Source organism: Rhipicephalus sanguineus, chromosome 6, assembly GCF_013339695.2.
Source record: "Rhipicephalus sanguineus isolate Rsan-2018 chromosome 6, BIME_Rsan_1.4, whole genome shotgun sequence".
Lineage (NCBI taxonomy): Eukaryota > Metazoa > Arthropoda > Arachnida > Ixodida > Ixodidae > Rhipicephalus > Rhipicephalus sanguineus.
Genome location: NC_051181.1, coordinates 12,961,319 through 12,979,207, shown reverse-complemented (window position 1 = coordinate 12,979,207; position 17,889 = coordinate 12,961,319). Strand labels below are relative to the sequence as shown.

The following is a 17,889-nucleotide window of genomic DNA, read 5'->3' as shown; positions in this document are numbered from 1 at the left end:
GCTCCTCGGTGGAAGCTTGACAGAGCCAACTGGAAGGAGTTTCACAACCTTACTAGTATATCGTGGGCGGACTTGTCTTGTTTTAGCATTGACGCTGCTGTCGAGTATTTTACTGCTTTTATAATCGATGCCACTTCTTAGTGCATGCCAGAAATAACTAGGGGAACAAGCAAACGCCGTGTCCCCTGGTGGAACGACGAATGCCGCAAGGCGCGAAGGAAACAGAATAAAGCGTGGGGGCTTCGACGCGATTCCCCCACAGCAGCAAATCTTGTCAATTTTAAGCAAGCAAAATCCCAAGGCAGGAGAACGCATCGGCAGGCTAGGAGAGAGAGCTGGCAGAAGTTTCTTTCAGGAGTAAACTCCTACACCAACGAAGGTAGAGCCTGGAACCGGATTAATAGAATAAGAGGGCAGCAGACATTTTCACTTCCTTTAGTAAACCTGCAGGGCGACACCTTGGAAGACCAAGCCAATTTCCTAGGTGCGCACTTCGAACATGTTTCCAGCTCGTCCCACTATTCGGCAACGTTTAGAAGGTACACAGGAAGGATAGAGCGGCAGAAACTTGAACGGAAATCCACAATAGACGAGGCATATAACAGTCTATTCTGCCTTGCTGAGCTGCAGGCGTCGCTAAATTCCTGCAACAATTCCACGCCTGGCTCTGACCGCGTAATGTACGAAACTATCCTTAGTCTCTACAACACCATATGGTTTTCCGGCGAGATGCCCTCTGCTTGGAAAGAGGCCGTTGTCATTCCAATCGTGAAACAGGGCAAGGACCCATCTCTCGTTTCGAGTTACAGGCCAATAGCCCTGACAAGTTGCGTCTGTAAAGTATTTGAAAAGATGATAAACAGGCGGCTGCTACATCTCTTAGAATCGAACAATCTTCTCGATCCATACCAATGTGGATTTCGAGAGGGACGATCCACAACTGACCATCTAATGCGCATTGAGGCAGCAATTCGCGATGCATTCTTCCATAAACAGTTTTTTCTCTCGGTATTCCTTGACATGGAAAAGGCCTACGACACAACATGGTGGTATGGAATCCTGAGAGACCTCTCACACTTAGGCATACATGGTAGGATGTTGAATATTATAGAGAGGTATCTGTCAAACCGCACGTTCCGTGTGCGAGTAGTAAATGCCCTATCACGTCTATTTGTGCAAGAAACTGGAGTACCACAGGGCGGGGTGCTCAGCTGCACCCTATTTATCTTAAAAATGAATTCTCTGCATCTTTCCATCCCTCGCAACATGTTTTATTGCACTTATGTGGATGACATTCAGACTGGTTTTAAGTCTTGCAATCTCGCAATCTGTGAGCGGCAGGTACAGCTCGGCTTGAACAAGGTAGCCGAATGGGCAGACGAGAACGGGTTCAGTCTCAATGCACAAAAAAGCACCTGCGTGCTTTTCTCTAAGAAAAGAGGCATACATCCCGATCCCGATATTGATCTGCAGGGTCAGCGTTTACCTGTGAATTACAGAACGTAAATTTCTAGGCTTAATTCTGGATGCAAAATTATCCTTTGTGCCACATATAAAATACCTAAAAGACAAGTGCTTCAAAACAATGAACATTTTAAAACTGCTGTTGCGCACTACGTGGGGTAGCGACAAAAAGTGTCTGTTGAATCTATACAAGAGTCTTATTTGCATGCGTCTAGACTACGGAGCCATAACATATCACTCTACCTCACCAAGCGTCCTGAAGATGCTGGATCCTGTCCATCACTTGGGTATTCGCCTTGCTACAGGTGCCTTCAGGACAAGCCCTGTGGAAAGCCTGTACGTGGAATCTGACGAGTAGCCACTAAGTAGTACACGTTGCTGGGCTAGTCGGTTCATGTCTAAGTACAAGCCACAAAGTATGGCTGTTTCTTGCGCGAGGAAATAACGAGGGAAGGGGTCCAGGGGAGCGCAAACTTTCGACTGTTTATTCAAGAGAAAGTGCAACCAAATATATAGGCACAGACATGCACAGCAAACTAGGCACACAGCGAGCGCATACCACCCTAATCACAACCTCTGATCTATGAACTTGCGCTCTGCCTGCGAAAGGGACAATGAAGTGTCACTGTTGGCAGGATGCTGTCGGCGACACGAAGAAGCTGTGGAAAAGCTGCTAATTTCAAACTCCGCGAAGCTGAGGCTGCGCGTGCACCAGCGTCAAGTCGCGGTGAAGGGAGCTAATAGGCATGCAAGCAAGACATGTGCAGGAGTGAGCTTGCAGTGAACATTGAAATCGTGTGTTGGTGTATTAGGCACAACTGAGACATTTTTGTTTCTCTTTGTGATGTATATTCTGTTTTTTTTTCTTCGCTTGTCAAGTAGAGCTGGAGAGGGATATGACTATTTTACGTGTTGAAATTTATTAAGTTGTCATTTGGCTAGCTTGTTATCTTTTGCCGCAAGAGTTCTGCCAAATACGTGTGACAATTAAATGATAATAGATAACAAAGATATGCAATTGGATCAAAATACTGACAGCAATCACGTATTCATTGGTAATTTATTAATTGGTTACCTTTACTGTAGACATTTCCTCAAGTAACTTTATCATCATTGCTGCATAATGACTGTTTTGAACCAGCTCCGCTTTGCCGAGCAAATCTTCCTGAAGAGCGGAAATGCCGAGTAATACGGTGATTCGAACCTCAATTACACATTGCTCTACACTAAAGCCTAAGCAACGCGTTATTTCACACCCACAGAGCCAGATCAGCCGGTGTCAAATGACGCCGTTTTTGTTTTAAAGTAAGTAAACTATCATGCCAACATGCGGTCACAGGGCGTTTAAAGGTGGTTTCAGGCAGCAGCATATCATCGCGTGAAGCGGCGAATTTCATAGTGCTGTTAGACAGTAAACTATCAAAAATAAGATTTAATGAACCATGATAACACATTAATGCATTTCCGGAGTATTATAGTCTACGCAAAGCCTCCGTAGAGCCTGCAAACAGCTCACACGCGCCCCGTCAATGCGCCCCTAGATCGGAGCCGGCGTGAAAATGGCAGACGCCGTAGCAGACGACGCAGTTGTCTCCACTCCCTACGGAGCGGTGGGCGAGGAGGACATCGAGGCACTCTATCCATGTCTCTTTGCTACCACCAATCCAGCATGGCCACGCCGGTCATGTGACCCGTGCCTCGCGGTCCAATAGCCATTCTTCCCCCTCCTTAAAACCGCCTGCAATAAACGCGGGAGAGCAGTCTCCTGTCAGTCTTGCCGAAGCTTGGTCTCTGCGTCGTCACTTTATGCGCCCTCCAGTCGTTCGGCCTGTCCGTCGGCCCGCCGCGGGTTACGCCGCGCTCCTGCCCTACACAACACTAACGATGAAAAAATTTGTACACAGGGGGTTGGTGCTCGAGCCGACGTTTCGACAAGTGCACTTGTCTTCTTCAAGGCTGGAACTGATTTCCTCAGCTCTTGTGTGTATATGCTTCGTGCCCTCTCCACCACAAGAGAGAAGGGGAGGGCAACTGCCAGAGGGGGGGGGGGGAGAGGCCGCCTTGACGAACTGGGTGAGTCATATGGAAGGAAAAAAAATCAGCAGATTCAGCAACATGAGTGTTACCAACACCAGACGCGGTAAGCTGATATGTAGTGCTTATATTCTTCAATACTGAATAGCGCGAATCCGAACAGGACCAAGAAGGAACACAGATGCACAGGACAGGCGTTACTTGCAACAAAGCTTCATTCAGGAAAGTTTCGCAAGATATATACACAGACGAGTGGCACGCGCAGGCGCATTGCACGTACGTTACAGTCACAGTTAGTTATGCTTATACTGGACCATTATGGCGGAGAACGCACGCACCTTTCGCGAACCCGTGTGTATGTGTAGAAGGGGTTCTTGAAAGTTCTTGAACAAGGTCATCATCACGGTGATCAGTGAGCACCAGCAGCTGGACCGGACTTGTTAATCGGATCCGTTCGTGATCGCGGCTACGAGGAGTCTAAGTGCAGGGAAGTGCAAGGTATAGTACAGGTGGTGGAAATCCTGGATGCCTCTTACGATGAAATGATCTATGATGCCTCCTGTCCTGGACGTGGCAGCGAGGTCTTTGATGCCCTGTGCACATCGAAGCCGTCTTTCATGCAGTATAAGGGCCAGACGTTGTTGGGCCTTGATAAATCAATGTTGAAGTCACCGGAAATGATGAGAGGCCTGGTTCTCTCAGCAGGTTTATTGTAGGAAGCATTGACCATGGTTTTCGCGTAATCCACGTGGTCCGCGGCGAGTGCATGGTAGTTGAGCGTCTTCCAGGGGTGTTCTGTCTTCAGCTTCCTCACTTTCCATGCGTCCGCCGTGGTGGTGTAGCGGTTACGGTGCTCGGCTGCCGACCCGAAGGTCGCGGGTTCGATCCCCGTCGCGGTGGTCGCATTTCGATGGAGGCAAAATGCTAGATGCCCGTGTACAGTGCGAATTTGGTACACGGTAAAGAATACCAGATGGTTAAAATTTCCGGAGCCCTTCGCTACGGCGTCTCTCATATTCATATCGTGGTTTTGGGACATAAAACCCCCACCACCATTATTATTATTATTACCACTTGAGTGTCACTGTGTGTGTTCGGCGACCTTTGGTACTCCGGGAAACGCTTTTTTAAGGCGCTCGTTGCTTGCCAGTATTGGGAAATACTTACGGAGGATATTATTTATGTTTGGTAGCGCATTTGAGTATTTGGTTATAAATGCTGGCGGCTGGTAGGGCTGTGCTACGTGTAGGGCTGTGGTTACAAGAGACATTTGAAGATAGTTTGGTTGGGTTTCCTACATTTGCCATGATAACAACACACATTGCATACAAGAGACATGTTTACATGAGACACTCGGCTATTAGCCCCGAGAAGTTGGGGTGGCGCCGCCTGGCGGGAGGCGTGGATGACGTCACGGCAAGGACTGTTCGACTGCCGCCGTGATGCGCCGGCATATCGCGCGCCTGCTTCGTGCGCTGTTCCGCTGTTTACGTTCGCTTTTTGCCCGTCTCAAGCTTCAGATGAATGAGGAAAACAGCATCGGTAATGTTCCTAGTAAAATGACAAAGAGTTATATGCATTTTTTCTTCACAGTCACCAACGGTGCCCGCGCGCTGTCGTGCACACTTTGAAAGGGGTGATCAGGTTTGTTGCTGTGTCGCGCTGCTAACTTCGGGGATGGGTCTCATTCCCGACCACAGCAGCCGCATTCCGACGGGTGTGAAAAGCAATATTCCTCTGCTTAGATACAGGAGCATGTTAAAGGATTCGAGGCGGTCAAAATTAATCTGCAGCGTGTCTCACAATCATGTCGCGGTCTTGACACGCAAGGCACCTTATTCACATTATTCACGGGCGATTCCTTTAAAAAATATGATGGCTTCACCTCCACAAGTGTTATTTGCATCGGACGCATCCGCGATCGGCGGACAGCGTTCTTGCCGGTATGCCAAGCCCCGCGCACGATTACGAAAGCGCATGCAGTATTGAGCTTCACAAAATATCTCGAAAGCGCTCGCCCGAGAATACTGCCGCAGTTGCTGTGTTTGTTTTTTCGGTGTACTCGCTCACTCATCATGTTGTTTAGTTTCACGTTTTTCTCGCAATAATTTCGGGGCTTCATTTTGCAAAATGAAAAAGTTGAGGTTAATTGCGGAAACTCCTTATTGCTGTCAGATTGTGTCTTCATGCAGCATCGTAGCAACGGCGCTGTTACACTTGTATAAGTACTAGTTTAGGTAGCCAGCTCGTAAATTAATTTTCTTTGCATTTGATATACCCCTGAGCATCATGAACCTTTATGTGGACATGACGTGCGAGACCAATAATTGACTCGTTAAAGCGAAGGACGTTCAAATAATACGTGGGCCACGTTACTGAGAGTGCCATCGAAACAGTTCAAAACACTCATTTCGACTTTCAGGCGTTTGTTTTGCAGACAGTTTTTATCAACAGTGCTCCCACGAGAATTTAACATTACCGCACGTCACCCGGTGGTTGATCGGACCAGCAGTTCATGCAAATCAGGTTATATGGCCACATAATCCCAGACGAGTGTTGAGAATAAATGTTTACATAATCCAAGTATACTAATACCTAAGAATTTCCGAAACCATTGTGTGCGTGGCAGTATTTTGTTTAATTTCCTGGATGTATTAAGTGATTCTTTACGATAGACAGATTCATCTAAAGTCTTCTGTAGCAGATAGCGCAATTCTGTCAAATCACCTAGATAATCTGCAAAGGCAGACATAACTTGTACGATAAGCCGCAATGTAGTTAGTGAATTCAAAACGTCCTAATTTAATTTGTAATCTTTGGGACGCGTGTTCTAACCGTGAAGTCTACGCCAAGTTGTAATGAAGTTAGAACCATAAGCGTAAATTCTTTTAACACCGATGTCCTGGAGTACGCGGTGAAAACAATGAATGTCTTGCTCTTGTGCGTCACCATTTTCACGGCGAAGCTTCCGTTCGGGCGGGAATTCACCCATTATAAGCTATATTATCCAAACTTTCTACAGCTTACTAAACTTTCGCTAGTAGTGTAAACTTCTACCTTCTCCCTTGGGAGATTTGTATCGCAAGAATGAGCAGTAATCACCACCGTATCGCGAAAGAGCGGGTACGCGGCGGGCGCAGAAAAAGGTGATCCTCGGCCGCGGAGCAAGCGAGTCCTGGCCGTGATGTCACATCGCCGCGACTGCCGCGCCGCCAGTGTTCGTTCTCGGGGCTAATAAGAAACGTCTGAAAATCGTTTGGTTGATTTTGCTAAGTTCGCTATGTTAACAACATTGAATACAAGAGTCATGTGACATGATACATGACACACTTGGCTATAAGAGACATTTGTAAATGGTTTGTTTGGTTTTCCTAAGTTTGCCATGTTAACAACATTGCATAGAAGAGACATGGTTACAGGAAACGCTCAGTTATGAGAGACACCGGAAAATTGTTTGGTTGATATTGCTAAGCTTACTATGTTAACAACATTGAATACAAGAGACATGTTTACATGATACACTTGGCTATAAGAGACATTTAAAAATGGTTTGGTTTTCCTATGTTTGCCATGTTAACAACATTGCATACAAGAGACATGTTTACATAAAACACTCAGCTATAAGAGACGTTTTAAAAAGGCTCATTTGCATTGTTATGAACAGCCTAATGAAGCCAAGAAAGGGGCATTATTTGTGGTCTTTAAATGTGATCTAGTAATATGATATAAGTGCAAGGAAAGTAAAGTGGATGAAAAAGCGACATGCCGCTGGTAGGGACCGAACCTACAGCCTTCATGTAACATGTCCAATGCTGTCTAATGCTTTACCAGTTCAGCTACAGTGGTGGTCGTTTAATGTTCTAATGCTCTGTAGAGCATCAGATGCGTTATCTGGAAGCTGTAGGGCCCGTCCTTATCAGTGGTAAGCTGTCTTTTTGTCCACCTAACTTTCTTTCCATTTATATCATAATTACTACATTACATTTGAAGACCACAAATAATGCTGCTATACTTTGCTTGGCTTCATTAGTAGCATCCGTGAGCACTTTGTAGGTATTGTGATCAACAGGAAGGCTTGCAAAGTGAAATGTTTTACCACCAGAAGTAGGAAAGGGAACTGTTGTAATCTGCAGTTGCTAAAAAACAAACTACTATGAATGGCTTCTTTAAGCCTTCCTGAGACCTTTGCTGTAGATGTGTTTAAACACACTTTGATGCTGATGTATGATGAAGTGATCTAGTCCTGCTCCTCAGTGTTTTTGGGACTTTTGGTTACCGGAATACACGTTTCCCAGTTCCCTCTCTTGTAGCAAGGTTTTACTGCTCTGATACACATCTTGCCAGACATATCATATTATGGACACAAGATACCCCCACAGCGTCTGGGATAGTATCTCTAATAGTGCATGTATCTTATAATACTACACACCAACGGTCCTCGACAAGAACGATGACATGTCACATAGCACAGAAATGCACTCACCTAACCGGTTGGTTCGAAACCACTTTTAATTGCCGGGAGGAAATTGTGACTTGTTGCAAGCATTTCCTTCTTTTCTCTCGTAATGCAGCATTCTGATTGGCTTGCGACAAGCAACGCTTTCTTTCCCCTGCAACGAAAATTGGTCTCGCACAGATCAATGCGACTAGGGCTTTTTTCGGTTGTGCATTTTGTCGTGAAAATTTTGTTGCCGATCGGAAAACCTTTTAGTGTGAACGGGGCTTTAATGCTAAACAATCAGTGTTTTTGTTTTTGTTTACTAGTGCTAACTATGGTGCATTGTTGTAACACTTGGCTGTATTGTGGGGTAATAAGCAGTTTTTATTAATGCAGAGCCTTCAGCGCAAAGGCTCCCTTGAGGCCCTGCGAGAAGCGACCATCAGTGGGGGCTACAGTGTGCGTGAGGCAGGCGTGCCTGAGCTCTACCACTTCCTCTACAAGAGCAAGAGTGGGGCACAGTTGAGCAGCCCAAGGCTGGAGCCTCCCTACTCCAAGGAGCCCAGGCAGCTACTGGCTCTGTACCGGCTGCTGCACCACCGCATGTACCAGCCGGCCTGTCCTCTCAAAATACTCTTCTGCTCCACTGGCAGGGAGACCCTCATGGGATGGGTACGTATATTTTGGGCAGATATGCAAAGCACTGTGTGGTGATTTCAAAAAAGAAAGTGTACTCTAGCAGTGTGACGTGTGTTCACAGGCTTTTTGTATGCACTTGCTTTTGTTCAGTTCTTTTATATTTGACAGTCGATTCAGTGCCGACTCAGAAGTTACAACCAGGGGCTCCAAGTCCTAATTAACCGTTGTGGACACCGACGCATTGGAATTATTGAGAGTTTTCCCCCATAGAAATGCACTGGGCCGTGCCGAGACCAGGGAATCAGTTTGAATTAACTGTAAGTTCGAATTAACCGAGTTTGAATTAATGAGCTTTTACTGGACATTGTATTGAAACTTCTGCTGAAATGTCAGCTGCTGAAAAGTGCACAAGTAGCCAGGTTGTGCACCATTGCACATGCCAGGTTTGCTACCCTCTGGTTCCTGATTGACGATTTTCCATTGCTGCTGCAACTTGAAGAAAGGCAATATATTTATTCTGCTGTGGATGGCATTCAAGCACAGTTAAGCCATTTTCAGTTGAAAGATTTACCTGCTGAAGTACCTCTGGGGTGGATTGGCAAGCAGTGGTGTGCAGCCTTCAGGAAATAAATGGCAGTACAAAGTAGCTTTCCAAAGTTGTGTTGGGTATCTTGACACTCCGGCTCAGCAACATAGAGTGTGAGGGAGTTAAAAAGGTGCACCCCAGTTTCATTCCTTCATGTCAAAATGTACAGTGGAGAAGTTGCTAGGTGCTCAGGCTCACCCTGGGAAGCGCCATGCAAAATATTTTAGGCCGACGGTGGGCCAAAGCTGCTACAACTGTTCCGCTGGCCCAGCCATCAACATTGGAAACATCAGCTGTGCTGCTTCTGTGACGTGTTCGTGCATTTTACCTTCAAAAAGAAAAAGTTTTGAGCAACAAAACAGGCTACTAGTGGGTGTATTCAGATATTCAGATAGTGGGTGTATTCATGTCCGGCGACCCCCTTTAATTTCGCTGGAAAAAATATATTTTGTTGTCCGAGTCCCCAGGACAGCAACGCCAATAGTATCACGAAAAAAAAATTTGCTTTCACCAAAAAAATTCGGAAGTCATCACTGATCCAGAACCGCTTTTTGTAAATTGTGCGACAATGGGATTTTGATGAGATCCCATGAAAAAACTATTGTACCTATAGGTCTTAAAATATTTCTTGGCAAACTATGAATAGCGTGAGTTTACAAAATGCTGTCACCTTGCAGTATTGGGGCCCTTATTCTAAGAAAAATTTTTCGAATATGGCACATTGCTCAATAATGCCCTAATTTCAGATTTTTTTGCTCCGCTGGTATGACAGTCAGTATTTTCACAATTTGACAGAGCATTGCCACTCATTAAATTACCAATTGTGACAAATACATTTGTCAAGTATATTGTCAAATGCAAACCAAAAATGCTTAAGTAAGGGCATGTCTCTAAAAATGCAAGATTTTAAAAACCAATTGAAAAAAAGGCCAGACTCGTTTTTTTTTTAAGCTGCCCAGTATTAAAGCCAAGCACATCTTAACTTAATCTATTAAAACATGTTGCATTATTTTTGCAAGATCGTAGTTACAAAGCTACCAAAGTGGCCTAATTGGCATTAAAGAGACACTAAAGAGCAACACGTGCTCGGTTTGATGCGCTGTAAAAACGAGCGGTAGGTGCAATAAAGATGTCAGTTGTAAGTTCAGCGCTCGTCCAGTCTACTGTGTTCCTGCGTCCTCGTCCTTTATTGCGCTGTTTTTCCCCAGCTAAGCATGTACCAACTCGCCCAAATCAAAGTCTTATTCGATTATAAATCCGCCTTTTGCATGTCTGTGTGGCGCCTTCTTGCGGACACTACCAAAAACAAACCGTGCGGCGTTGGGGTGTGCGTCTGCTGCTACTGCCACCACTGCCACCAGTGCTGCTGCATAGCACGAAGCTTTATTGCTATGGCACATGTGCTGAGTGGCCCCGTCTGAGCATTGTGTTGAGGCATGGAGCCCCCTGGGAGTATTTACATACCCGGCGGCTTCTTTTCTGTGACCAACGGATGGATGAAAACGCCGGTATCAATGAAAATGCCGAGCAAAAAGCAGTTGAATGCTTTCATGGCGGCAAGTAGTTGGCAGTGCTCCCGGCAAACCACAAAAGGACAGAAGTTCTGCGATGAAGGGTACGTGCGCAACCTCATGTTCAGTGAGTTGACTGCCACGTCCACATACTGACCTCTGAGAAGAGTATTTGCCTCCTTTCAATGAAGGGTGGCTACTACATCGTGCATGCAGTCGTGAGGAAAACCACAGGAGACGTACTGGCATGCCTCTGCCCAGCCGGGTCAATATAATTTTTGTTTATTGTTTCATTCGTACTAATCATATGAACTACCGGGCCTCTGCTTTGGCGGTTTCGTGCCTTTTCTTGTTTGCGCTGCGGTGCGTGAATAGCGCTGAAAGGGATCATTCTTCTTAAAATCATCGGTGTAGACAAACAGTGATGGCACGAAATTGGGGTGCCTGAGCGAGTTGGACGGCGAACCTGCAAAATCCATGAACATCGCACTAAGGTGACCAGAAAAAAGCAAGCACGTCGAAACTTCACTAACACAAGCAAAACGCCGCAAGATTTATGAATTGGTGTGCGGCAGTCACATCAACAGCCAAAATACATAGATGTTTTTTTCTTTCTCGCTGAACAGCGAATGTGCTTCGACGACAGAAATGAACCGCTGAACTTCAGTGAATGACAGGTGACGAAATTGCACTCTTTGGCATTCATTATATTCAAGCGGAGGACTTATGGCGACCATTTTTACGATGCCAAAGTAAACAACAGCGTAGGTATGTTGAAACTGAAGCGCACCTAGGGGTTCTTAGCCACACTTTGGTGTTGTCGTAGCGAGAGCTTCGTCGCTACTGAACTGCTGTACAACGAGCTGGACACAAAGCGCATACTTGTTCTGCGTCCTGCAGAAAACGTGGCATGTGCTTCGCGTACGCCACCTAAATTATAGCAATAATTAGCACACACACCTTTAACAAAGTGTTTTTCGCACAGTCGTGCAAAATCCGAAGGCTGCTACAGACTGCCATCTTCATTTTGGCGCCTGACAGCCCTGATCGACGCTTCACGACGCTGACGATCACGTTTCACCGATGGGAAGCGGAAATATGAATGTTGCTGCTGGGCACGCCTAGGGAAGTGCATCCATAAGCGGCACACGTCGCCGGCATCGCGCTAACAGAATCAGATATATAGATATGTTTGTTGTGCTGCCTGCACATGCCAACACTAGTCTGACCACCAATGCCGTGGCGAGAAGAGAGGCAGCGTGCGTCTGGAACGGCATAAATAGAGATCGTTTCGCAGAGTCGCCGCCAGGGGGCCGTGCATGCGCTGTAGAGGCATGCAAAAGGCGGATTAAGTGCTTGACCAAATGCACTAAAATTTCGCCACCTTATTTGTGAATGCACAAGGATAAATCCACATACCATAGATTATGACCGAAAATTGGGTGTCATGGCCCCTTTAAGGGTGTGTGAATATTCGAGTTTCGAATTCGAATAGAATAATTCGATTCGATATTCAAATAATTTGAGAGGACGAATATCTAAAATGCGAGAAAGGCCAATGGTTAGGGCGGGGCCACATGGTTAGGGCGGGGTGGCTAAAACTAACACCATGGTCCCTCAATACTTTTACTGGTCATGAAACTCACGTGTAACAAAATGGCAGAGCTCCATATACCGCCCATACTTTTCGTGCCGCGGCGCTGATGTAGCTAGAAGGGGGACGAGGAAGCCGGCTGCTGCTGGCCGCCATTAGCGGAGTGTGGGCACGGAGTGGTGTTGTTTGTGCTGGTTGCACCCCTTTTTTCTTTTCGCAGTCACCTCGTCGTGACAGCAATGCCCAACACCTGCTCTGTGTCGGGCTATCGCTCGGGATACAAGGGCACTGTCGAAAAAGTCTCCCTGTTCTGTTTACCAGCCAACGCAGAACAACGCGACAGGTGGAAACGTGCAATCAAGCGACAGGAGACTGTCGGATTTCCGTTCGACTCTACGTACGTTCGCGTGTGCGAAAAGCATTTCGATGCAAGTGACATTGTACGTGCTGACGTGTGCACAGTGAATGGAAACATCGTTTCACTGCCTCTAGATAGACCAAGACTGGTGGAAGTTTTCTCCAGACTGTGATGCGACAGTCGCGAATGCGGATGTCTCCAATGCAGACGACAAAGAAATCAAAGATAAGTCTGGCACAAATTGCAAATGTCCTACCCGCTCACTGCGCTCCAAAGTCAACGAGGGACTCCATTTTGGATTACCTTGGCGGCTATGTTCAAAGAAGTTTGCTAAAATAAGCTGCAAGGACTGCCTCCAAACACTTAAAGGAGTCCTGACACAAAAATTTTCTCACCGCGTTTTTTTGCTGCAATGCGTTGCTGGGGGCTTGTTAATCATAACATGGCACATCGTTTGCTCCAGCGCACGACAGATAATTAATGACAAGCTCCTCATTACCGACACAGCCTCAGTTTCGGTTTGACAGAGCTCCAAAAATGACAAGCCGCCGAGTGCAACTATCACCACCTCATGGAGGAAGGAAAAACTAAGGAGAGGCCCTATCGTATCCCAATGCATTGCGAAAAGTGTGGCGGAAGTGACGTCAGATTTATGGGGCAAACAAGCCGGTATGGGGCAAACAAAACAGCAGACGCCCCGCGGCGTGCTCTCCGCGCTGGTTCGCTTCTGCTCGGATCTGCAGTCCCGGCGTAAACTTAGCGCGTATTGTGCGGTTCGCACGCAGTAAAACGTTGCAAGCAGACGTTTACCAGGGTGTTCGTGCGTGGCAGGCCCGAGCGCTGCGTGCTGAAATTCTTCGTGGAGCGTTTTTGTGCAACAGTACAGAATACCGGTACGTGCCGTGATCAAAAACGTTGAGCCCCTGCATCATCGTATTCGAACTCACCTAGCAGTAACTTACGCGTTCTGCTGGGTGTTAGGCCTTTCTTTTCCTTTCTCGTAGCCCGATTTCCAGACCTATTGCCCGATTAGCGGTTCTTTGTTCGTGTATATATGGAGTAAGCCTAGTAGCAATTCGGCGCAACGCCAAGTTGACGTAACTTCACGTCGAAAAGAGGACACCGCTGTATTGTATACGCAATCGTGCACGTAAAGTTTGTAATTCCAGTGCGCACACAACACAAGCACGCAGCGAGCGCACACCGCATAATACATACATCACGTAGTCCGATAACAACAACAAAAGTTTATTGCCCTTTCGTTTGAACGACACAGCCTCTAAAACGTACGATGCCTTCAGCGCATGGTATGTACGGCGCGTCAGACGCCAAAAACAATATTTCACGTGTGTTCCGAGTTGACAGAACGAGTAACAAGCAACAGAGCGCACATCCGAGAGCTTCGCACGCAAATACCATGCCTTAGTGATCAGTAATGAAGCGAACGTATACGTACACATGAAAAGTGACACCCGGTACTGTCCGCATTGCGAAGCTTTCCTAAAGAACACGCACAAAGAGCAGCATGCGTGAATCGACTACACCGCTTGCACGGCGAAAAACAAACAAACATACAAAAAAGGCTGCAAAGTTTCACGATGCGCGCATGCGCTTGCAAACGTCGCAACGGAAATCGCGAAATGTTTCGCTGCGCCTTCGCTAGGAGGCGATGCGGGTGTTTGCGATGTGGAGGCTTCACGAATGTGACGTCAGGGCCTCTCCTTAGTATTCCTTCCTCCATGTCACCACCTAGCAAGTGAAACGCTCGGTCACGTGAGCACACAGAACAGTGACGCATTTCCGGGCGGTCTGTCGTCGTCGTGCTCATCGTCGTCTGATGGCGACGATTTTCTTGCGGCGGGGATGGAAGGAATTTTCGACGTGGCGAATCACTTCAGGTTTGACCCGCTGGCGAGGAGCGATTCGTCGGGAAGCGCGTCAAAACAGAAATGGCGACTACGACGTCATCATAACTTGTACCGGCTGCAGCGGTTACGTAGGGGAAGTAGGGGGAAGTAGGGGGGTCACCTCGGGTCACCTCCGAGGGTGTCAATGCACTAGGTGCGACCTATAATGCTGGATCGCGCTCGCGAAAAAATTCATATAAAATACCTTCCAAGCTTTATTTGCTGTCGATATTTTGCAGATGGTACACGCACATACACGGGAATCGATCCAGCAGGCTATCTCGGCCGCGAAATTTTGTGTCAGTACCCCTTTAAAAGCAACACCCTAGAGCCAACTGCATTGACTGCAATTAAGACGAGGGGATTTTTGCAAGTGCCATCGGAGCAACTATTGCGCCTCTTGCAAATTGGGGAGGAACATGTAGAAATGTGCACCATGGACACTATAGGCTGTGCCGATGTCTACATAAACATTGTTGAAAATAATTCCACGTGTGTTTCTTATTATCACTTTTGCTGTATTCGGTTTTCGCCCACAAAGGCTGTCGGCAACGCTCAGCGCAAACCGCGTCTCATTGTTCGAGAAGCTTCGCGATTATTGTAGATCGTTTTGATAAGATTGCGCGCAAGACGCGAACACTCGAGCTTATTCTAGAGCTTGCGCGACAACCAGCGATTACGCTGGAATATATGACGGCACATGTATAAATGCCAACGCGCTTCACCGCTTGCCAGTTGATCGACGGCCGACGCTCTGTTCGCCGCTATCAGTGCATACCATGTGTATTGCTGTTAATTAACTTTCGGTTTCTTGGGCACAAGTTCGGAAAAATAAAGAGTTTCATCTTGGACACGTCGCCTGCGGTCTTTGTCGGCGGCACGACCACGTGACATCTGGTGAAGGTGCTGCTTCCTTGATGTTCCAGACACCTACGAAGAGCTGGGAACCAAGCCCACGGCGTGAAGAAGGCGTCGAAGACCTCGTGCAACACCGAGCTAGCCGCAGACTGAAATTACTACCCCCCCCCCCCCCAATACGGACCCCCTACCGGATAAGACAAAAGCCACGGCGACAAAGACAACAGGCACGATGACGGCCGCAGCGAACCCTGCCGCGATAGCGATGCAACTGCCCAGGGAGCCGCCGACATTCCGTGGTTCGCCATGTGAAGACCCCGAAACCTGGCTGGAGACGTTTGAAAGGGTCGCAACATTTAAGAACTGGAACGCCGATGACAAGCTGCGCCACGTGTACTTCTACCTGGAAGAAGCAGCAAGGACATGGTTCGAGAACCGGGAGTCCACACTTTGAACCTGGGATCTCTTTCGCAGTGCTTTTTTGGAGACGTTCACGAGTGTCGTCCAAAAGGAAAGGGCCGCAACCTTGCTGGAGACAGGTTCAACTCCCAAACAAAAACATGACCATCTTCGCGGAAGAAATGACCCGGCTGTTCCGCCACGCTGACCCCAACATGCCTGAAGAAAAGAAGGTTCGTTTCCTCATGCGAGGAGTAAAAGAACAGCTCTTCGCTGGACTTATGAGGAATCCACCGAATACCGTCCAGGAATTCGTCTCAGAAGCCACGACCGTCGAGAAGACGCTGAATACAGACCCGCCAATACAACCGCTGCTTAATCCAAGACAGTGCAGCGGTTCAAGCCATCGGCGCCAACGATCTCCGCGAGACCATAAGGGCCGTGTTGCGCGAAGAACTTAGCTTGTATTAGCATGGTACATACGAGAAGTAGACACAACACACAAAAAAGAGACAGCTAGGTTACTTCTCATATGTACCGCACTAATACAAGCTATGTTCATGGATGACCAACTCGCCCGAACTAGAACACTTCTGCGCGAAGAACTTCACCGAATGTTCCCGTCGTGCCAGCCTCAAGCTGCCTCAATCACAGACACCGTCCGAGAGGAAATTCAGCAGTCACTGGGCATCCCCGAGTCAGCGCAGCCGCAGCTGCAAGCAATGAGCTACGCTGCTGCAGCCCGACGCAACGCCCCCGCTCTTCGTCCACGTCAAGACGCCGTGCCGCTGCAGCAGTTCGGCCGCCAGACACCGCTACCGCCACTACCACTGACACCCTACTGTCCTCCTGTCTGAGAATTGAAACTTGAGCTAGTTGGTACGGAAAAAGAAGGTGTTGTGCACCTTCTTTTTCTCTGTCCTCGTCCGTCAGTGCGCTACTTAAATCATGACGTCCTCCTGTCGCCCAGCGCTATGCCCCGCGCTATGTGCCAACGAAGACCAACGTCTGGCGCGCCCCTGACAACCACCCGCTCTGCTACCACTGCGGGAAGGCTACACAGATTCGCCGTCAACGCGCTGCGCCCGCAGCCAGGCGAACGGCCTGGCGACATCGACTACCTCACCGGAACACAGTGGCAAGAACGACGACCTTCTCGATCTCCGTCGCCCGGCCGCTACATGTCACCGCACCGCCGGCAGTACTGGCCTAAACAGGGGCTGGTCGCCTAGCCCGTATCCAGGAAACTAAGGGCAGCAACCGATGGAGGTGTGGTAGCTGTACGACTAAATGCCGAAGATCCTCCACGGCGGCCGCCGCCGACAACGAGACGAGACCTGCAGAACACGATGCGCAGCAAACAAAGCCCTGCCGACGAAACCGCGCGGACCAAAGAAGAGCTCACGACGCAGCATGGAAGTCCCACAACAAATCGACGCAGCCGTGATCTGACGGCGCAACCTAACCGCAAAGCAAGGCGACGGACCAGCGACTTCGACGTTCTCATCGACGGCCACAACGTCACCACTCTCGTCGACACTGGGGCCGACTATTCCATCGTCAGTGAGCCATTCGCCACCAAGCTGAAGAAAGTAAGGACCTTTAGTAAAACTTGTTGTTGGGCTAGTTGGTGCATGTTCTTTCCTTTCACCTTCTTTTCTCGGTGGTTTGCGTCGTCGAATTTTCTTGAAAGTAAAGACCGCTTGGAGTGTACCCGAAATCCGGACAGCTCGAGGCCACCTGATAATGCCGATTGGCGTCTGCACGGCGAGAGTCACCATCAATAACCGGACTTATCCTGCGAGCTTTGTAATCCTACAGAACTGCTCCAGGGATGTGATACTACTTGGAATGGACTTCCTAAGTGACCACGGCGCCGTCATCGACCTGAGCTCTGAGTCAATAACACTAACCTCAGACAAAGCGCTCCCGCCCCACTCAGCGCCAGGGAACCATGCATTGAATGTGATAGAAGAGCAGGTGACCGTTCCGCCGCGCTCCAGCATCATTATTTCCGCCGGCAGCGAAAAACCTGCGAACCTTGAAGGCGTCGTCGAGGGCGATCAGCACCTACTCCTGAACCGTAAAATTTGCGTCGCAA

The 17,889-nt window shown here is 48.0% G+C and overlaps 1 protein-coding gene across 2 annotated transcripts in view; it reads left to right on the top strand.

Moving 5' to 3' along the window:
- Positions 1-17,889, top strand: part of LOC119395603 (vacuolar fusion protein MON1 homolog A) — a 332,663-nt gene that overhangs the window by 268,358 nt on the left and 46,416 nt on the right. For both annotated transcript variants that reach the window (XM_049416693.1, XM_037662580.1), the window contains one exon: positions 8,333-8,608. In XM_049416693.1, coding sequence (XP_049272650.1) covers positions 8,333-8,608 — 276 coding nt within the window. The remainder of the gene's footprint in view (positions 1-8,332; positions 8,609-17,889) is intronic.